At 40.3% G+C, this 23,103-nt stretch overlaps 2 protein-coding genes across 3 annotated transcripts in view; one reads left to right on the forward strand and one right to left on the reverse strand.

The window, feature by feature from the left end:
* The window catches only part of LOC117425566 (serine/threonine-protein kinase mTOR), a 79,866-nt gene that overhangs the window by 16,168 nt on the left and 40,595 nt on the right, over positions 1-23,103 (forward strand). For both annotated transcript variants that reach the window (XM_058993150.1, XM_058993151.1), the window contains exons 20-28: positions 586-672; positions 1,447-1,614; positions 2,321-2,433; positions 3,284-3,446; positions 3,846-3,938; positions 4,171-4,317; positions 6,113-6,255; positions 7,330-7,492; positions 8,980-9,125. In XM_058993150.1, the coding sequence (XP_058849133.1) occupies positions 586-672; positions 1,447-1,614; positions 2,321-2,433; positions 3,284-3,446; positions 3,846-3,938; positions 4,171-4,317; positions 6,113-6,255; positions 7,330-7,492; positions 8,980-9,125 (1,223 nt within the window). The remainder of the gene's footprint in view (positions 1-585; positions 673-1,446; positions 1,615-2,320; positions 2,434-3,283; positions 3,447-3,845; positions 3,939-4,170; positions 4,318-6,112; positions 6,256-7,329; positions 7,493-8,979; positions 9,126-23,103) is intronic.
* On the reverse strand, positions 13,917-19,775 carry LOC117425567 (angiopoietin-related protein 7). Its single transcript, XM_034042565.3, has 5 exons — positions 19,182-19,775; positions 17,001-17,101; positions 16,522-16,716; positions 15,284-15,482; positions 13,917-14,825 (listed from the first exon to the last, which is right to left on the reverse strand). The coding sequence occupies exons 1-5, from the start codon at positions 19,570-19,572 to the stop codon at positions 14,656-14,658; spliced, it is 1,056 nt and encodes a 351-aa protein (XP_033898456.3). The 5' UTR covers positions 19,573-19,775; the 3' UTR covers positions 13,917-14,655.

Below are 23,103 nucleotides of genomic sequence, written 5' to 3' on the forward strand. Positions count from 1 at the left end.
TGTGTAACAAACCCTTTGGACTCTATGTAGCAGCGTGTGTTTTCTGAATAGGATAAGACCAACAGTATAAAACTTAATTGCCACTAGTAGTAAGTACATTATAATTCTGAGCAATACCTTTCTAGTTTTATGCTGTTCAAATAGTTTTATTCCTTTCAGAAAATGTGCCCATGCACATGTTGCTAAGTAGAGCAGAAGTTTGGCTCTGCCTATAGGGGATTACAGAGTGTATATTATTATTATTATTATTATTATTTATTTCTTAGCAGACGCCCTTATCCAGGGCGACTTACAATTGTTACAAGGTATCACATTATACATTATAATGTGATACCTTGTTATGTACAGAGTCATCTGTGCAAAATCAGCAAATCTAGACACATTTCCTTGGCTCACCATCTTCAAATGTTGCGTAATTATCAGCATTGTGTCAATTAATCCGTCATACTGATGCTTCTTTTTTCTTTAATCTTTTGATCCACAGTTGGAGGATCTAAATTCTCCCAGCCTTTAAATATTTTTAAGTCTTGTCAAAAATCAAATTTAACAGATGTGTTTTTCTGTTTTGTTTTGTTTTTTCTCCAGTTCTTGTTCCAGCAACTGGGAATGCTGGTTTGCTTTGTCAAGATCCATATCAGGCCATACATGGATGACATTTTTACCCTGATCAGAGTAAGTCTGCTTCAGTGTTTGTAATTGATATCCTGCATGTGCTTTCAGTTAGCAAATAAAATTCTTGTTGCATCCAACAAAACACTGAATGAGGACATTTTCATTGCATTGAAATTGAATAATATTTTCTTGACAATTAGGTGTTACTGAAAACCCTGGATTTACGGTTATGGACTTGGTTTTAGTAATGTAACATTCCTAGTTTAATGTTCGCTTGTCATCACTCAATTAACATGTTTAGGAATTCATCTCCGTGGGGCCGGAAACGCTTTATGAGCTCTGACTGATTATGCAACCCTGGGTCTGATTCCCTTAATAATCTATTAATATGAAAGTCAGCGTTGCTTTTGAAGTTGGTATGGAAAAGCATTTATTGGATTTTTGTTGGCAATTTCTGCCGATTATTTTGTTCTGGAATGTAAAGACTTTTCTTCAGTTCGTTTCTTTCCTTTTGGCACGGGGTGGGGGGGGGGTGGGGGGGTGGGGGGGATGATTTATAATGGATGTGATCGTCGTCCATCTGGGAATAAAACAAAAGATCTTTTCTTTTGTTTACCGCCTACTAAAGGGTGATACTTTCCATACCGTAATCATTTAAGAATTGCACTGGACGTTTGCCCCATTAGTCTAAGTGGCCCCAGAACAGGAAGAGTAGGATTGGTGAAGTAGCCAATAAAGGTTTTGCAAGAAAAACAGTAGAGAATTTTCCCTCCCAAAATCTTTCTTTATTAGTATTAATTAAAATGTACCACCGTTTAACTGTCCCCTTCTCAGGAATACTGGACCCCAAACAACCCTATGCAGAATACCATCATCCTGCTGATTGAGCAGATTGTGGTGGCTCTGGGAGGAGAGTTCAAACTGTACCTGCCGCAGCTCATCCCTCACATGCTGCGTGTCTTCATGCATGACAACAGCACGGGGCGCAGCGTCACTGTGAAGGTGAGGAAGGCTGGGTCTGGGGTGCACTTCACTGGAATAATCCCCTCCTTAAAAGGGCTCCTGATCGCCCTACAGCAGGGCTCTCCAACCCTGTTCCTGTAGAGCCCCAGTCCTGCAGGCTGTATAGGTGCCATCAATAGCTAAAGATCTGGAACACATGTTAATCTTGACTAATTTAGCCAATAATTGGTAAGTAGGAGCTCGGTTGAAATGAAAACCAGAAGACCTTGTAGCTCTCCAGTACCAGGGTTGGAGACCCCTGACTTGTAGTGTTTGCAAGAAACGCATTACTTTAACTTTGCTTTATCCCGTATGGTATGTGTTGCAGCAATATATTGAAATCAATGTTATATATGTGTTACTTAACAATGCTTTTCAAAAAGTAATGCTAACCTTAATGCAGGAGTGGTCAATGTTGGCCTTGCTGGTCCTGTTCTAAATGGTTTAATTGAACCAGTTCAACCTCCATCCAGACCCTAAAGTAGTTAATTATTTAATTTTACCTGTTAAACCTGGAGTGGAATGGCCCTTATTATCTTAGCTTTTTCTGCCAGGTCTTTTATTTCACCCCTGCAAATCAGATAAAAGTGGGTTGAGGCAATACCCTTTACACGGTGGGTATAAAAAAAGGATTTGTTTTTACTGTATTGCCTGGTTAGGCGTTGCAAATATTCCCCTAAAATGCATTGAAATCTTTCCGTTCCAGTTATTAAACGCTATTCAGCTGTTTGGTGCAAACCTGGATGATTACCTGCACCTGTTGCTTCCACCCATTGTAAAGCTCTTTGATGCCCAGGATGTTCCGCTACAGGCTCGCAAGTGAGTATTAGCAGAGAAGAATGGATGAAGATAGTCATAAATATGAAAAGAATTCAATTTTGGAGCAACCGAGCCACTCCGAATGAATGAACAAAAAGTATTGTAAACGGTTTGTTCATTTGACTAGCATGACTTCAAATTAAAGTTGACGTGTATGGACTCCTTTAGCATATTTCAGTTTTAAATTCTCCTGGTCCTAGATTGACGAACGACTTGTGACTGGACTTGGATGATACAATCCAGTCCAGAGAGCCAACCTCAGATGATATCAGGAACAAAAACAGATCATTCTGCTCAATAGTTTCATTCCAGTACCCTGCAGTCCTGGTGATGAGTGAAGCAGATTAGTTACTATAGTCTGGCAGGCTTGAGGATCAGTCACATTTCCCAGCATAAAATAAAAATAAAACTTCTCTTTCAAAATAAAATTACACAATGTTATTATGTGAGCAATAACTTTCTGAAAAACATTCCTGAATCCTTAATAACAAAACTGAATAACGTGCCTGGAATCTTAATGTCCAAAGCAATACAGTTTTCCTTGTATATTGCATTGGCTAGATCTATATGATGAGGTGTTGGTGTGTTAGGAATGCTCAAGTAGTAATATTAAGGCAGTCAAGCCTATTATTTCTTGGTGTATTTTCATATTCATTTACTGCTCATGCAATTGTGACAAAGCTTACATTAATCTCTTGAGTGTTTAATGAGATTCAATTCCACATGCTAAAACTCTATAATAAAATCTATAATGGCACTGAAGGCTGTTGAGGAGCCTGTTTTAGTTTTACAGTTCCAATTACAATTGTATGTTAACTCTGTGTGTGTGTGTGTGTGTGTGGAATGACAGGGTTGCCTTGGAGACCCTGGACAGGCTGACCGAATCCCTGGACTTCACTGACTACGCCTCCCGGATCATCCACCCCATCGTACGCACGCTGGACGGGACCCCCGAGCTGCGCACCACCTCCATGGACACCCTTTCCTCTCTGGTCTTACAGCTGGGCAAGAAGGTAAGCCCTGTGTCCCTGCTGTGCATTGAGACGTCAGGACAGAATGTGCTATTGTTATCATATGCGCTGCGGTGGGAGGGGTTTGTCAGCCTGCCTGTATTTATCTCAGGGTATTGATTTTAAAAAGGAGTTGGAATTTAAAAACTGGAATTGACCCCAACCTTGCTTGGAACCAGCCATCTCACATAATCAAAAAGTCTAATTGACCTTCAGGAAGTGTGTGAATGAAAAGTGGAGTGCTCTACTGAGCTGTGCATACTATACCCTAGCATGTCTGTGTCCAGTGTATCATTTAAAATAGAAAGTGTCATATGACTCCTTGCGCTATTTGGCTCTTTGGCACTTTTTTTTTTCTGGATGGTTTAGCCTTTGAATACCTTGTGTGTTTTTGTTCTGCAGTACCAGATCTTCATTCCTATGGTGAACAAGGTGATGCAGAAGCACAGGATAAGCCACCAGCGCTACGATGTGCTCATATGTCGCATTGTCAAGGTGAGGACTTTTGGGAGATTAATAGGGGTGTCTCTCTGTAATCTGTGGTCATTAGAAAGTTTAAAAAACAACTGCATAACTGTAAGAACCCCAGATCTACTAAAGTACGTGCCGGTAGGTCGTACACTTCAGGTTAGTTCCGGTTAATCCTCAACCTGCAGTGTTGCTGAGGTATTGTGTTGGTGTGGCCTTGCTGATGAGCTCTGGTTCTGTGTGTGTTTGTTTTCTGCAGGGTTACACGTTGGCTGAAGAGGAGGAGGACTCTCTGATCTACCAACATCGCCAGCAGAGGAGCAACCAGGGCGACATGCTGGTCAGCGGACCTGTGGAGACCGGGCCCATGAAGAAACTCCATGTCAGCACCTCTGCTTTGCAAAAGGTCAGCTGTCAAAGAGCGCAAGGGTTTGGATGTTCTTATTATGATGCTGCAGTGCATAAAATTTAAAAAAGGGTTCCTGTAACAAGTGTAAAGCAGCCAAGAGTTACCAACCAGCTGTAAGTCCCAGGTGCCAACTACACATAGTGTTCAACCATTTCCTGTTTTTTTTTTTTTCTCTGCATTTATAAAACGTATTTTGTGCATCAGCCTTTAGGAGATGAAGCCGCCTGTTTCCAGGGTTATGGCTTGTGTGCATCAACACAGCTGTGGCAGCGCTAGGAACAAAGGTTTTCTTGCATGTTTCTAAGCACTCCCCCGAGTAGGTTTATTATGAGTTGGTTTAGTAGAAGTAGTGTTACCATTACCCTATAAACTCAGCTGAACCCACGACTATTCCCGCTGTACCCGCAAGAAATCACAGCAGTGCACAGTTTAATATTTAGTCACCATCCCAACACAGACAGATTAAGTAGTCCATTAAAGATGAATGACATGTCTGCGCAGAGAATTATAACTTTACTCGTATATGACTTTAAGCCCTTCATTTAATGGGCTATATTTTAATAATCTCACCACATTGGCAAGATGCTTTGAATGATGATTCCACTGTAACCCAGAGATCCTTTTCAAAGTCCTTGTTCCCTATTTCCATCCTGTTCATTTTATACTTGGAACCTGGATTATTATGCCCAGTGTGCAATACTTAACATTTCTTAACATTTAAAATGTATTTGCCACAATAAGGTGGGGAGGGGATCAATGACTGCTAGGAACTCTTCTATGATGGCAAGAGCATCCTAATACTCTTCTGATTAAAGACAGCCAGCCAGCCAGCCACATCTCATTTGATTTCAGTAGCAGCTCATTGGTGTCGACAGCAGTCCTCTTGGGGGGCAGAGCCAATGCATTAAATTCGTTTGACTTTTTACCTCGGCCAGTTCGATCCCAGTCTGGACACCCACTCTCTTCCCAACAGTACAAGATATTTTTAACACAACCTCGCTGAATCCAGCCATAGTAAATCAATTCCAAGCGCACATTCGAAAAGTGCAAGACATCTACACCGCATAAAGGTTAAAGGTTTTATTGTTACCTTGCCTCCCGGCTCAGAACAATACAAGCTGTCCTGTCTGCTTGCATGATACCCACATCAAACTCCGGGCTTGATCATCATCTAGCAGGCACACTTCAAGTAATGTCACTCCACTAGTTCATCAAAGCACCCCGGAAGATACTTTTCTGACCATGCTTGGGCGCTCTCCAGAATTAACATCAAGGGGGCTGAAAATGATTGCACACACAGTGACTTTAAGGTTCTTATAAATGCAACACTAGTTGGCTGGTAACAGTACCTAATCATCAGACTAGTTTGTTGACTGTATAAAGTGCGCTGTTGTGTACGGGCACGTGCCAAGATGACCAGGGTGTGTGTGCCTCTCAGATGATCTCATGAGTGATGAAACCATTTTGTATGGGTCTCACTAGTAGGATGGCAACAATATTTGGCCATCTGGTTTCTCATAAAATGAGTTTCATTAGTTTAGGGGTTGCATCTTGGCTTTGCATTAGCTTCATGTGGAAGAAATGAGCTGAACTGGATGACTTCGTACTTCAGCTGTACTCTTTCATGGTAGTGGTGTGGAGCTGTTAAAAGCGGATATGAATCTAAACTTGGGTGTGAACCAGCTGTCCCTGCTGCATTGTGACACAGCCATTTCTCATTGCACCGGTGGGAATGGGTAAGCAGCTGAAAGGCGTGAGGAAAGTAATTGTTTTTTTCGGGTTTGGGTTACAGGCATGGGGAGCCGCCAGAAAAGTCTCCAAGGACGACTGGTTGGAGTGGCTGAGACGGCTGAGTGTGGTGCTGCTGAAAGAGTCCTCCTCCCCAGCCCTGCGATCGTGCTGGTCCCTGGCTCAGGCCTACATCCCCCTGGCCAGGTAACACAGTACTGCTTTATTGCTTCTGCTGCCAACACTTTTAAAAGCTGGCTGCTCACAGTTGCCAGAAGGGTTTTATTTATTTTCTGTGTTAGAGCAAGCATGGCTTTAACACATCTTGTACAATTGAATTGGGATTAGACTGAAACCTTCATAAGAGCTTCCTAGCTGGAGAGCCATGCATTATTTTGTGATCCGAGGAAAACTACAGGAGCACTTGATGTTTAGAGCACAGTGAGGAGTTGCACAGTCATCAGCTCAGCGTTATTGTATGTTCAGCTGATGTTGGTTAGATACCCAGATGGGAAATTCTTAAGCAGGAGTGTAAAGATTTGAATGTTTTTTGCTTCTTTTTAAATTCGATTTGGATGTGTCGGAATTCCAGATCACAGAAAGCTACATGCTTTCAAAATGGAAAAATAAATTGTGGCTAAGAATTCAGAAAAAATCGTATCCATATGTCTTTTAAACAGACCAGGGGGCGAATAAAATGGGATGAGATGCCAAATTTCAATGCCTTGTTATGGAGGTCGGCATATGAATTCCCAGCACCTTGAGACAAGTATAGCATGATCACCTCCATGTGTTTGCAGGGTCAAACATGAATAAATACGCATGACTGTAAGTTCTTGTGGTGTTGGAAACTTCGCATAAGAATCCTCAGACACACTGGGTAAGATTCTGGTGTAAATGCTCCCATTTAAAAACTAGTTTTCCGCACTTCAGCACGATGGATTGTAAACATGTGGTGTGAGTTTGTTGCAGCTTTAGTTTGATGTTCGTAATTTTTGTCTAAAGGAGTGCCACGGCTCATAAATCATCCTTTTTATATGAATGTATTTTTAGAATGTGTTTTTAAAATCAGTACCATCCTTATTCTTTCCACAGAAAGGTAATTTCTCGGTTGTAGAGTTATCTAAACAATACAATATAGCTGTCACAATGTCTGCTACAGAGAAGGTACCGCCAGCACTGTTGAAAGGTTACAGCACACAGCAACAATATGAACTGAAACCAAGTCAGGAAAGATGACAGGACTATTAATACAAACCTGTATGCTTCCCTTTCCCACAGAGACCTGTTCAACGCTGCCTTCTTGTCCTGCTGGTCGGAGCTCAGCGAGGAGCAGCAGGATGAACTGATCCGTAGTATCGAGCTGGCTCTGACCTCGCAGGACATTGCAGAGGTCACCCAGACCCTGCTCAACCTGGCTGAGTTCATGGAGCACAGTGACAAGGTAATGGGCTCTCCTCCACACACAGAGAGCACTGCAGCTGCCAGGGCCACTGAAGCTTCTACTCCAGCTCAATAAGTCACCGCCGTTCCAGTTACTAAAAACTAACCGTTCAAAAATAAAACCGAACCCATCTGGACAGTTTATTTTAGTTTTGTAATGTTAGTTCTGCTCACTTTAAACACCTCCATCGCTACGAAAGCTTTAAGGTGTTTGAAATACATCGGTGACCTCTGCATTCTTTATAATAAACTGTCACGCTTTTAACCCTGCGTCCTTAAATGAATCACAGTATGTGTATTTTCTCACTGTTAAGGCTCTACAGCTGTAGTGTTTGGTGCACCCATATTGGCGAGCCACAAGGCAAATTCCTAAAAGCCTTGCAGTGTGAGGAGCTTCATTGGAACAGCATGAGAGTGTGATCCCAGATGATGAATCATTATCATTCTTTTATTCTACTGAATGTATGGGTTCATTTTTTATGTAATAATATACAACGAAGCCTAATATAAATGCGTTGTTAAAAATGTCATATGACTTCTGCATTCTTTTCAAATAAGTTCAAAACCCCAATCAAAACACTGTATTTTTTTTTTACCCCATTATTTTCTGAAAATCTCCAGTCAAATGATTCATTTAACTTGAATTTAAACTTATGAATCATGCATCTGTTTTGTAATTGTGAAAAATGTAGAAAATAATTGACTTAAATACTGTTGTGATTGTGAGAAATGTGTTTCCTTCCAAAATGAACAGTTTATTTAATCCTGGCCATTGGTGCTTGCCAGTGTTTTGAAGGAAGTTCTACATAAAGGAGGTATTCTTTTCAACTTCTTAACATAAGCAGGGCCCAAAAGGTTTCATTTCAAACAAATAAATTACAGGGCTCAAAATCAGGATTCGGAGAAAACAATTGGACAGTGGGCTGATTTAACTATTCAGAATTTTTTTCTGTAGTTCTCTCTGCTAAAATGCATCCCTTGACACCAGTACAGACCAACACATAGGAGAGACTTACGCCTCGTTTGTACTGCCAGTATAGCTAAGCTGAGGTGTAGCTGGAGGGTGTTTCCACTGACGCTCAGCTGTACCTTGGCTACAGAGACAAACTGTTTTGAACAACGACAGCTGTTTTCCACCGCTTTTCTCTTATTGCATGACGAAACCTCATTAATAAGACAACTGACAGCTGTGTAAAGACCTGAAGTAAAAACTGCTTGTTTGCATATAGTCAATCAATATCACAATCCAACGTGAACTTTTACTGCCACACTGTGACCTTTTACTGCCGCACTGACTTCCTTGGTCAGCTATTCCTGACAAAATTACACTGGAACACAGATTTAACTACACCTCGCCCTGACCGTGCAGCTCCGCTGTACCTGGGGAAAGGCAGTGGAAGCGAGGCATAAATGATAAAAGGGTTACAGAAAACAGAACTGTATATGTAACGTAGTGGGTTTTTGAATCCTTTGTTCACTCCTTTGCAGGGCCCGCTGCCCTTGAGAGATGACAATGGTATCGTCCTGCTGGGCGAGAGAGCGGCTAAGTGCCGGGCCTACGCCAAAGCCCTGCACTACAAGGAGCTGGAGTTTCAGAAGGACCCCTCCCCTCTCATCCTGGAGTCCCTCATCAGGTAGGTGCAAAGCGATTCACCAGCCGCACACAAGGGCTCGGAAATGTGTTTCATTTGCAGCGTTTTCCCCTTCCCAATTCAGACCTCAGGTTTGTAGGCAGAGAGATTCAGAAGTGGAGTTGTAGCTGCATTGAAGTGTACAGGTAGGTGTTTATGTATGCTGGTTTGTGGAGGCCCTGTTCGCCATGCTGGGGAAATGAAAAAAGAAGGGCATTTTGACATTGGCAGAAGGGTTGATAACCCCTGTGAGCTTATTTGACATGAGAGAGGAGACCCATCTGAAGGACAGCTAATGTGACAGCACACAACCTCCCGTGTGCTTGTTGGAGGAAGATTTATAAAACTATCCCCAGGCAAGGTTATAACCGTTTGACCTTTTGGACTCGGGATGTGGGCTCCCCACTGAGCCACCAGCATTCCTGCTAAAGAATAAAACTGAAAGGAAGTAGACCTTTAGTGTCGGTGGATATTAGCTTCGGCCAGTTAACAAAGTCAACAATGGCTGACTTGAGGACTTTTTACTCTCTCTGACCCCAAATGACTGGAGCTGAAAACGGAAAAGAAAAGTCACACATAACCTGCCAGAACCCTTGTTCCTGTTGTTCCCTGTTCATCAAACGTTGGAACACCATACCGCTAAATACTGCGCGTTTGAAAAGTAGCATTAATAAATTCCAAATTTTTACTGTCAAAACTGACAGATGTTCCTGCTGTCAGTGACTTTTCCCTGTTATGACTTCTGGCTGACTCCTTGGTAATATTTCTTTTGATAATTAATGACACGGGCCAGGATGTTTATAGAAACACTTGCTATTTCACACTTAGTGGTTGGACCAATCTTTTGCCTCTCATCAACCCTCCCATTTCATCCTCAGGTTTGGGCGCCTCTTTACTTTCAGACTTTGAATCCATTTGGTGTCCCCTTTCATCTGGTGTCTGTCTCGGCCACTGAGCATGGTTTCAGTTTCTCACGCGCTTAATCGAAGCCAGCAGGGCACTGGTTTTTATCTGTCCATCTGGTTTTCACCCCTCCAGGATTTCTTATAAAAGAAAAATTATTGGAAAAAAAGGCTTATGACTGCCATGGAAGCAGCTACTTGCAGACTTAAATAATTAGGTCCTTCACTAACCTAGGGCCTGGTGTTGTTTTTAACTTTATGGAGGCTGTTATTGGTTCACTTCAAAGGCGCAAAGTGCATAAAAACAGGTCAAACACATTAAAAGCCTGAGGTGAAATCGTGGTTCTCAAATTTTCCAATATATATTGAAAAAAGGCTAACGTGTGTGTGTCTATGTGTGTGTGTATATATATATATATATATATATATATATATATATATATATATATATATATATATATATATATATATATATATTACACACTGCTGTGCAAGTCTTAGACATGTTGCATTTTTCTATTCTGATGCATTATGAGCATCAACAATTTACTCAAAGCCTCCACTAGTGTTTTCTACTATTATAACAACCTTGACTTGCATAAAGAAGGAAAAACATTGAGTGAAATAGCTCACATCGCTCAATTTTCAAGGTGTGGTATCCGAAGCATAATCAACAAGCACAGAGAAACATCATCTGTAATTGATAAACCCAGGACTGGAAGACCCAAAAAGCTGTCTAACAAGGATGAGCAATACTTGAAGATAATGTCCTTAAGGAATAGAAAGAAGACAAGCGTTGAATTGACAGCAGAACTGGCAGAAGGCACAGGTGTCATTGTCCGTCAGATCAACAGTACGAAGGTCACTTATGAAATCAGAACTTAAAGGATGTGTTGCAGTAAGAATACCTCTGTTAAGAAACGGGAACAAGACTAAATGTCTAAAATATGCACAAGAACACAGAAATTGGACTATGGAACAATGGTCAAAGGTGCTTTGGACTGTTGATGGATGGACAACGACACCTGTGCCTTCTGCCAGTTCTGTTGTCAATTCAATGCTTGTCTTCTTGAAAATCAAATGATGCGAGCTATTTGTGATGATATTTGCAGAGCATTGCTTGGCCAGAAACAGCATAGGGAGCAGGGCACTGTAAGAAATGTGGAAGTCATTGTTGATTTCAACCATTGCTTTGTGTGCTGGCTGTGGTTCAGGAACCCCTTAATCGCATTGATTTATTAAGTGGAATTACCCCAATCTGGAGCATATTTAAAACAAACAGTAATGTTTTAATGAATCTTTGCAGAGAGCGTCACTGTGTATTTGTAAGTGGGATTCTATTGCTGTACAACAGGCCAGCAAGTAGCCCTGTAGGCACTGTGTCTGCGTTGGGCCCATCTGTATACAGTAAATACCCTTTAGAACTCTGCCAAGAAGTAATATATGGAATTTCAAATAAACTTTGGAATGCTGAAATCGCAACTCTGTACCCAGAAGCTAAGAACAATACTGCAGCACTTTCATGTACTCCGCGTGCCTGTGTCTGTGTCTGTCTGTGTGTTTTAAACATTTCTCATTGTAATAAGGCAAGTTTTTGTAATTAAATATATAAGGCAATGAAATATATATATATATATATATATATATATATATATATATATATATATATATATATATAATATATATATTTTTTTTAAAATTTTGCATTCAAATATACTTTATGAATAATTGTAAAAGCCTTTAACACATTGGATATAGTTGTTTTTCACTAATGCCACTTGGCTGCTTGCTGGCAGTTTAACCATTATTTTAACCATAGTAGTTTAATACGGTTTGACTAAATGCAACACATACAGCTGTTCAAGTATAAGACTATTTGTTTTTGGATTTTAAAAAGAAGTGAAGTGGTGGACTAAACATTTTACCATACATGTTGAGGGACTCTTCCCAAGAACCATGAATCCAGACACTAACCACCCAGGTCACTTGCTTTCCTTGGCAGTCTTTGATATGGACACAAGCAGACACTGCTCCAGAAGCTGTATCCACTCTATTTTTTATGCTTTATAAAGTCAAGCAGTAAATACCTGGGCTGACAGCATGACTAATTTTAAACACCTGACGTCCGTTCTCAGCGCTTTGTTCTTTTTATTTATTTATTTCTTTCTTTATTTTTATTATTTATTTTTTCTTCTTCTCCGGTGTACATATTTTATAGTAATTTAGAGTTCACGTTTAATGCTGCTGTATATTTCCACAGCAAGCACAAACATGTTATGGCTCTTTTAAAATGGTACATACTGTGGTAAAGGCCACTGAATTACGGTTCCAGAATTTAGGCAGAATAGTTTTATGAGGTGTTCGGTGAATGCCTAGACCCTCTGTTTCGTAATGTCTGAAATGAACTATATATAATAAGGCCACGAATCATTTGCTTTCATCCAAGTTTAGAGTGCTTGTTTTGTATGGCAAAGCTGAGTTATTTTAGATTATGTGCAGTGACCAAAGAACTTTGGTCACTCTTAAAAGAAACACATTTATAGCAGCCGTCTAATGAGTTGTTTTTTATAGACAGTGCTCCTGAGCCACTAAGAGTGAGGAGGGTGCACAACCCACAACCCACAAGGTCAAATAAGGACACTAAAGAGTGGACTAAACGTCCCCCACATTGGACATTAGCTTAGTTGATCATACAGATTTTTTTTTTTTTCTAAACTGTCTCTGTAAGTAGTGGAGTTGTGTGATGGAATTACTGCTAAAATGCTGGATATGCAACTTGATATCGTAAGTACTGTAGAAACACTACTCTGCTTTGTCTAACTTCCGTCCTCTGGTAATTCATTATGTTATAAAAGCTTTCAAACTTACATTTTTTCAATACACACATTAAAAAAAAAAAAAAATGTTTTTAATACTTACTTTTCATACTTGTGGATTTTTGCCTCTGTGTGCATATGTAAATGTTTAATACCTATTTAGGAGTTGTTTACTGTTGCGTGAAATGACTGAAAGACGTCAGAATAGGTCTTTGTTGAGGCTTGTAAAGATGGATTAATGCCTGGCTTCTCAGAGGTCACATTCTCGGTCACTTCAGCCTTATTACCATTTGATTACTCTTGTAGGAGATTTCAATGTTAGCCCCCCAGTTTAAATCCGTACCTCTTCATCGCAATCCCAGGAAGCATACTGGCTCAACATTCTCACATTTGAATTCCAGTGGAATCTTTATGTACAAATAGATGGCTGATTTGTGTGCTATTGGTAGAAGGGACTTCCCTGGGAAAGGTCACAGCCATTCATAACTGGGGGTGTAACGTCTCATTGTGAATCAATGAATCCGTCGTGCATCGTTATACCCCCGTGCATAACACAGACACGCATTAAAAAATATAAAAGCATTCGTGATGAAAAGCGTGAGAGCAGTATCAAACATCATTGCTTTATTATTGAGTATAAATGCGTTTATTTTAATGCAGTCTCTCTCCGTGCAAAATCGAGTGTATTTTTAATGTGTAGACTGTGTAAGTGTTACGTCATTCACAATGCATTTGTAGACATACGCTAAAGTAAATATTTTTTACATTGCGTAACTTAATATTGCACATGTGTTTTTTATTTTTTTTTTCAGTTTTTTTAAAACAGTTTGTGTGAATAATAAGTTTCTCTGCCAAAAAAAACATTATGCCTTATAAAATAGATACATAAATAGGAAACCTAATATGGTACAATTGTACACGCAGTGACTGAAGGGGATATTATACTCATTCAATCATAGCATAATAACCATTATACATGAAAATAAGTCTGTTTATTACATTGTTCCACAGAGTGAATCCTGATGGTAGACTATTTCTAATCCCACGAGTGAAATAAAATAGAACAGCACAAGGTATACAAATACAAAGTTTTATTAATTAGAATAGAATATGACCATATGGCACTGTACACATTTTACACATTAGACACAGTTAAAAGACCCAGTCATTGCGAATCAGTTTATAGTTTAAAAAATATATCTTACAGGTCGTCTAAAATACTGCACATTCTAGATGTTCCCTTTAACATAACATCTAGGAAAAACGTCTTTAAACATAAGACTTTTATATTGGCTTGTTTTTCATGTAAATCAAGCATGGGAATGCTAACTTCAACTTGCATATCATTTTGTGTAAATAATCATTGATTTAAAAAAATACAAAAATATGCTTTGCTATGTTTAATTTATGACACCCCTATCTTACGAATCTCCTTTCATTAGGTGTCTTAGACGGTGATAAACAATAAGGTAATTTTTATAATAGAACATCTTTCACAAAAAAACATTTACATGGTTTAATATTTTTTAAAATACTACGTACTTTCACTTTACATTTGAATATTATTAGAGCTTATTAGGAGTCTGCCCCCCCCCCCCCCCCAAAAAAAATAAAAAAAAATAAAAATAAAACACAAACAATGAAGCTTTAAATTGTTTAACTACATTTTACAATCAAATATTACACATTACAATGAGCTTCCGACAAAACATTGCACAAAAGTAAGATTGTTTTAGTTTTCTTTTCTAAGGCAATGTTCTTGTTTTGCTGGGCTGGCAGTTGCACTGTCCCTTTTCCATTGCCCTGGAGTCTGCTTTAAGGAGTGAAATTCTGAGGACGAATCTTCATCTCAACCCTTTTCAGGGAGTAGTGAGACCCGTGCCAGCCGTACCAAGTGATACCGTCTGTGTTTTTGTTGTGATCCCCATAGCGGTAAAACACGCCGTTCAAATTGGAGTCTGTACAGCAGTTGTACCAGTAACCACCTAAAAATAAAATGCCAGACATATTCCTGTCAAACATCGCTGTACATCCATTCCTAAGTAATATCATTTGTTCTTGTTTGTCTTTATATGAGATGGACAGAGAAATGTGCCATTTCATTCTTTATAGAATATTGCTTAAGTCATAATGAGCGCTGTCTCTGATAAACCCTGTACATTTTTGCTTTTGGGCTTAAGTGTATATCTTATTCCTCCTCTGATCCACCCCATTCAATATACTATCCCATAAAAATCCATATAGTTGCTATTCTGGGTCCATGGAAACAGTGCTGCATTAGAATGATTTAAATGAAGTCAGACCTGAGCATTTCATTTGCAGCATGTGGTATCTTTGTCTGATTTTCCGAGTTCACTATTCTGCAGTTCTATTGGCTGAAACCTAGTGTTTCTGAAGCAACGCACCTGCTTAATCGTCTGTTGACAGCCCGTATTTCCCTTACCTTTGCGGAACTGGGCGCAGTCATCCACGCACTTGTCGTTGTCTCTGTTCTTCGTGCTGAAGTTGGTGTTGTTGTGATACCTCAGAGAATCACGGCCAGCGTTCCCGCTGTAGTTGGCAATGAAGAGCTTGTAACTGTTCATTTCGTTGCTGACCGTGAAAAAGTTGTACTCGGCATAGCGGGTTTGACCTTCCCAGTCCTTGAGCAAAGCAGGAAAAAAAAAAAAGCACACAACGATTCTTAATATGCGTTTACTAGGAGGTATGTAAATACTACTGTTACTATAAATGCTGTACTGGGGCACCCTGTGTGTTTGTACCAGCCTGGCTGTGCATAGTTTCAATTGGGTCAAGGCTTCTATAATGGCTGGTTGAGCAGCGTTATCCAAAACCTCCCAGTAGTCTACCGCAGTTATGTGTCTTTTTATTGTAAGTGTTGGTCAAAGCCCATGCCAACAGAAGTGGGCCAAAACACGTCTGATTTGCGTGAAGTGATTCATCACTCCATACTCTAACAATGTTCTGGGCACCTTTTTAGAAGGAGCCGATGGGTGTCAGTTCCAGCAAGGAGTGTCTTGTGTTCAGCAGCTTGACCACAGGGACCAAACTGTTGAGTGGATTTTTGTGCTGTTGTCACCCAGATCCTGTGAGCTTCTTAAAACGCCATTGTAACTTCTGCGATTCTAGCTAGTCTGTTAACGGTTGTGATCCGTATCGATCTAGTAGTTTGACGGGGATGGGAAGCAATGTTTGTAGAAACTGTTGACTTCCATTTGGCCACAGTGTTGCTTTAGTGGACTTTGGGATGCCAGTTACATTTTCACAAATAGACATTCCACTAATGTGGCCCCAGATGACCACGCCACTTTGTGAGTCAGCACTGAACTACGTAGCATCAAGCGACAGTCTGAGATCCCGAGCTGGCTGCATTTGTTTTTTAATCTAAAATGTGTTTATTGGGCCAATTAGACCTGATAATGGTTTCCCAGTTGTGCAAAGTTGGAGGTCAGTATGTATTCTCATTTTTATAAACGGTGATTAGTGGTGGACTAATCGTGTAACACACTTTCCCTAGTGAAAAAAAGCATTTTATAAAGCATTTTACATTTTGTTATGAACAAGGGAAAAAAAGCATTTCCCTTGAGCATTATAACAAACAGTACCAGCGTTGAACGGCTCTCCTGCTGAGATTTGGGGTGATAACCACCTCAAGTAAAAAAAGAGAGAAAAGAAAGTTACCTCCATGTCTATCCTCAACACAGTGGGCTGCCTGGTGAGGCGGAAGATGTGTTCATTTCCAAGCCAGAAATCTCCACGAATGTTCCCAAAGCCATCCTTGTACTGTTTCCAGTCTCGGTTGAAGGAAGTCAGGCCCACTTTTCGCCTCTGGATCACTGTCCAGCCTCCCCCGTTCGTCTCCATGTCACAGAGTACCTGAGTGAGAGTCACACAAGGAAGCATGAGCCTCTACACACGTTTCTCAGGGGAGAGGATCTGGGGGTTTCTGGTACACTGTGAACTAGATTTTGATACTGATATAGTTATCAGGTACTGCTGGGGAGGGGGGGATAGGAATTTGAATTGGTTAGTACCTCCTTCGAGTGTTAAAAGACTAGAATTTTGCGTAACTGCTTGCAAGTAAAATATCGATAATAGCCTTTGATTTACTGGGCAAATAAGTGATCCTCTAATAACTTATTTTTGTTTAATCAGCTTACCTCAAGTTCAGGAGTTCCCATGAACTCGTCTGAAGGTAGTTTGTATACTCCAGAGATTTTATAAGTCCTGCTGTACAGAGACGAGCAGTCGTAGATCGCATCTGAAACAAGGACAAGATAAAAAAAAACAAAAAAACAACCCTTTTTAAGAAATAAATTCACAGCATAAATTGCAGCGGCCGTCTGTCAGAATACAAACCTAATTAATATTGAACAGCAACTTCAGCAAGGCATCAACCTTCAAGTCTAATTCGGCAACAAAGTACTATCTTTGAATGCAGAAGATCTAAACCATTCACTTACCATTGCATAACAAAACTACAAATTCCAGCCAAGAGATGACTGTCTTTTGTTACATGAAAGGGTCTCATTTTTACATTTTGCAGTGATGACATACTGTGCGATATTTCTATATGCAGTCATACAAGACACAATAGAAATTCCAGACCCATGGATGGACGGCTGTGTATAATTATGTTATTTATTACTGCGCTGCAGTTTTGAAGAAAAGTACCTGCTTTTGTTGGGAAATTACTGGGTTGATCAAGCTGTTCTGTTTGTGAGATTACTACTGGGAATGAATACCTTGGAATACCAGTGAGATTCTCAGCAAAGCCTGTACATTGTAATTTTTTTAAATTTCTACAACGTGGCCTCTCTCCGCCAGAAAGGCAATGTGGCAATTATTGCTTCTGAGAGTCAAAGAAATACCAATAGCGTGACACATTGACATCACCGAGTACGTACATCCATTAAACATGAAGGGCTACTGAAATAAAACAAAAAAAGCATTTAATAAAATGATGGCTTTAGACTTAGGAATGTGGCTCGCTGGTTGTCACCTCTGTGTGGGTGAACTGGGGTTTTTAATTCCTTGGTTTAAATAGGTTCCCTCTCTGCTCATATATTAAAAAGCCAATACGTTTTTGTTTAGTGATAAATAACTTCAGTCAATACTAACAGCAGCAAGATTGAAGAAAAAAAACAAAAAACTAGGGGGGTGAATTGCGCTTTCGAGGGAGGTAGTAGCAGAATGCCATTATCATGTGTAGACTGACAGGGCAGTGAATTAAAATGATAATCTGGTGTCGGGCATAAATTATGCTGGTGTGAATCCCAGAATCAGTCATGCACTTGTGGAATGCATTGAAATCCCTTACAGTAGAGGGATCAAGCAGTAGATAGACCTGAAAAGATGTATTATTGCAATTGGGAGAAGTCAAACATGAATAACTAATAGAGAATATCCACTGACATGCTGTTTAACGGTAACGACTGGCAGCTATACAATCGTGTTTTAACACTTTATCATCCCTTTACTGCACTAATCCTGGAAGAAACTAATACAATGCTGTGTAAAGGACTGCAGCTATTAATACCAGTTTGGACTCCCAAAGGTTGCTTCATTTCCACCTGTGGCTCTGACACTGGTATAAGTGAGGTCTAATCTGCACAGTTACCCAATGCATGTATATACAGTGCTGGGTAACGTGGTTTGTGTTTCCTATTGGTAAATTATTGTCTTCAGTACATGCTTAATCATTTCTTGGGACATTTTGTGTATTTTAATTACTGTGTTAATACATATAGTTTGTTTAGAAAGTGCATTCTTGTTTTTAGTCTGTAGATACTAGACTCTGCGTTTCCACAGCATTTAAGCTTTCCTTTATCAGCTCTTCACTCATTTCTATTTGAAGTTGCAGCACAGCTTGCTTACTGTACAGGTTGAGCATTGTGGAAATCTGTATCCTAAAAAAAATGAGGCAGTTTAGATGGGGAAAAAAAATCATAATGCAACTGTAGTTTTTAGATTTAGATAAGACTTCCAATATTAGTATTTTCTCAATTTTGGCAAGCCCACAAACATTTGTTCGAAAAACAGCATTGGAAAATAAAAATAACCTTGTACAATAACACCACGTCGAAGTAGGACAGCGAAAATCATTTAGCGGCACAGAATAAACACCTGTCATTTTTACAGTTCCTATCCTGTGCCTGTCCTGTCGTATCCACTGAGAAGCTGTGTAATCAACCAATCAAAACCTTTATTTATTTATTTATTTAGATGAGTCAATTGAGAACAAATTGTCATTTCACAATGACGACCTGGCAAGAGGCTCACAACACCACAACGCAAGCAGCATAAAACAGGACGCAGCGCAGCACGGAGTGCGCTCTTACCTGCAGAGGTCTGTGGGAGGGTCTGGGCTGCCTGGAGCTGCATGATCTCGAGTCGGCTGTGGATCTCCGAGTACTTGCCCTCCACCTCGGTGATGCGGCCCTCGTGCTGCTGGTGGCCGTTCTCCAGCTCCATCATCTGCATGACCACGTTGATCCAGTCTGCCTCCTGCTTCTTGCTGAGCTCCGCCAGCATGCTGGTCAGGTTGGCCACCTGCACCGTCAGCTCCTTGACATCCTCGCAGCAGCTAATGTGCTTGAGCAGGTTGGCACCTCCAGCAGCCGGGGTCCTGCGTCGAGAGACCCTGGCCACCTGCGTCCCTACCTGAGCGAAGGACAGCAGGGCGAGCGAGACACCCAGGGAAAAAAAACGCAAAATCATTCTCCTGAACATTTCTTTTTTTTTTTTAATAATAATAATTTAGTCCTATATATGTTTAACAAAAAGGTCAAAGTTCCTTTTTAAAACCTAACCAAAAAACAGTGTTTCAGGTTATATCAAATACTGAACTGCTACTTGTGCCTGCAGAAGCTGGACTAAGTGCATTTCTTTCCACCTCTTGCCTGAAAGCTCTTTAGACTCTGTTCTAAATAGCTTCTGTTGTAGCATCTTAAATATCTTTTACATTTGCACCCTCCCCCTTTTAGTGTGCTTCCGTTGACATGGACACTCACACTCTAAGCTCCACCCAGCTCATCAATTCACATCAGGTGCTGACAAGGTTTCTGGGGAAAACCCCCATGGGAGGGGCCAGCATATGATTCAGCCTAGTGGGTGTGGCTCAGGGCTCCTCCTTTATTACAGCATGCTTAACCCTTTGAGGTTAAATAGGAGTTCTATTTGGCACACAGCTATTTACAAGGAAAGGTTTTATCTGAGCATCTGTAGATCGGCAGTAAAAAGTGACAGCTGTATTTTGAATTTTAAAAAAAAATACATTTCCATACAAAATAAACAGATGACTAATGACCGCAAACTAACAGGAATACGACTATAAAGAAGAAATCAAGACTGATTGATTGATTTTTTATTTTTTTTGTTTTGTTTTGTTTAACTAGGATGTATAACGCAAGCTGGGATACTGGTTGACATTTGCTGCGCCTGTTTTGCATTTCAACTTCAGCTGGTTAGAGTAGCAAAAGAACTGTTATGTCTCCCAATTGTAGATTTTTCTCAATAGTTCAGCTTCCGGGACAGAGCGTAAAAGGTTAAGATTCAAGCTGTATGTGACCCTTTTACGTGCCAGGTGAAGTAGCACAGAAGTGAAAAAACAGATGGCACTGCAAGCAGGGTCTGGGCTGCAGGAAAGCACTTTTCAACAGTCTGCGCACCAGACACAATAATTATAACTTTAGGCTAAAAAAAAAAATTGGCAATAACAGAAGATATCAGCTGTCGGTACGTTTTAAAGAAGAACACTGAGGCAGCTGTGAAAGGATTCCCAAGGATAGTTTCTGTTTTTGAACCCTTTCTGTGGTCCCTGTTACAAAGCTTACAGGGACTATGCTGTTTCAGACAGACGTTTACCGTCATGTGTAATGGAGGGTCCAGTTTAAGTGTCTCTTTCACGCAGTCTCGTGACACGGTGTCTGGTACTTGTTTCAGAGAGGCGTGTGTGGAATGCTTGGAGGAAAACAGCTTTGCTGTTGAACCTTGGTTCCTTTCATTTCCTGAGACTCCTTCCCCATGAGTTGCATCAAATAAGCATCCAATTAAATCCCTCCTGGATTTATATGTTAACTGGACTGTCTGCAGCCTTGTTCTGGGAAGCACTTCAAAGGGGAAGCCAGGTTCTCCTTAAGGATAAACCCATGAGCCAAAAGCATGAAGTCAACACTGGTACTAAGTACAGTACCTCTTTAATAGTGTCGTGCAATTGTCTTGCAAGTTGTCTCCTTTGCGAATCTTTGTTATGTCCGGTTAGAATGTGGACAAGATTGAAGTATCTGTTTTCCATCAGGCTTGATTGCAATGACGGATTTAGTAAAATGTGGGTGGCAGCTTTGTGCTTTCTTTCTTTTAAATGTATTTATTTAAAAGCTTGACGCAAGACCCTTTCAATCTGGAATGGCTTTAGTGCAGTCATTTTCTGGAAGGAAGCTTTCTGTTCAGTGGGTTCGTCTCAATATTACTTATTCAATGATCAACGCCATCAGATGTTTTCATATTCTTGACAGTTTTGTACTGGCCTTCGGTCCTAAAATGATGTAATTCCCTTGTGAAAATTTGTTTGTTTCCCAATCAAACCAAAACAGATGCACTTTGCTAGCTAATGAGGGCAGTACAGCCAATCATGACTTGATTTGGCAAAAATCGAATAAATACAACATTTCCTTCTAATACTTGCTCATTCTTTTTTCATTATTTTTCCTTCCAATTTTCATTTCCTAAGTGACAAGTGCATCATACAGACAGTACAAAGCGGGAGCTTTGAGATAGAAGGCAGCACACAATACTCATGCAACCAATATTATTCCAGAAGTGCTGGAAACAAAATTGTTTGCTCATATACTGGAAGCTATTTTTGCCCCCACATGCATGTGTATTTTTGTTATGAGAGAACATGTTTTGCACTTTTTAAAAGTATGTAACATGGAAATATAAATGAAGCTAGTCGAAAGGGTTCCTGACCTGCTGCTGTCAGCAGTTAGACTAATTAACGGAAAATACTCCGGAGGTCCTGTTTTAAAATCCTGTTTAAACTTTGACCTGACGATCGTAGATCTAGACTTGACAGGGCTTCTCTGTCTTTCTAATTCTCTATGAAGTCCTCCGGCAAGTAAGTTCATGGCCAAAGATGTGAGGCAACTTTGCTGCATCAAACTCCCAAGTGACCTGCAACCTCATCTCCTGAAACCAAGTTCCAAGCCACAGGCTTCATGTTCTGTCATCTTAACACAGTGTTCTGGTACAAGTCTCCAAGTCCAGATTAGACCAAGTTTGATGGACCCTGCCTATCCGGTTGCTTACTGGAGGCTTTCGGCACAGTGGAAGTGCCGGGGGAGTGTAACCCATCCTGGAAACATTCTGCTATTTCACCCAGCGCATTGGCATGCCTGTCAACACGCTTGCGTCATGAACAGGGCTACAGTGTGTGAAGTCTAAATGGTAAATAACTGGAAAGAGACCTCCTGTTGTGTGTCAGTGAATAATAGATATGAACACTTGTGGCAATGCACAGGTTGATCTATATATTTTATTAAATCAACCAGCCTATGCTTTTCAGAATGGCTGTATTAAGAAGGCGGATACAATGTAAGGTGTGTTGCTGCTATTTTAATGGGGACCTCTCAACAGGGTTTAGAGCGCTGTCACGCTTTATCTGCCCTATACCTTTAACGTTGTCCTGGTAGGATGCAGCAGCAGATGGACCTGTTTTAGACCAGATTGTCAAAGAGTCTCCTAGTCTGAACATGGGCATTCTCAAACAGAAGCTAAAATATACACTGCAGTGTATATGCTAGTGGATACTTACAGTTTAAAGACATGCATTTGAAAAAATACATAGTATCCTTCCCAGTGGCGTACCGAGACGGTATAAAAAAAAATAGAGAACCGAGTCGTTCTGCTTGTCATGTAATGGCCCACTTGGTTTCGAACAAGCCTAATGCAGTGTGTACACAGGACACAAATGTATTAATCCACAGCTGCAGCAAACTTCTAGATAAACACACAAGCTTTGTTTTGTGATCATGAATGAATCTTATATTTTAAGCAACTGGAATTTGTTTTGTTGCTCAAAGTGCTGCTGTAAAGTTTAAGGTAATCTTAGCTAGCATTAGTCATCTGCTTGGTAGACAGCGTCTCTCTCCTGGAAAGCTGTTCTTAAAAGTCTTATTGTATGCTATATATTTTTTTTGTAAATACAATAATCTATGTATTCTTGTGTTACATTTGATATATGGAATTAGAACCGTTAAATAC

This window comes from Acipenser ruthenus, chromosome 20 (assembly GCF_902713425.1).
Source record: "Acipenser ruthenus chromosome 20, fAciRut3.2 maternal haplotype, whole genome shotgun sequence".
Classification (NCBI taxonomy): domain Eukaryota; kingdom Metazoa; phylum Chordata; class Actinopteri; order Acipenseriformes; family Acipenseridae; genus Acipenser; species Acipenser ruthenus.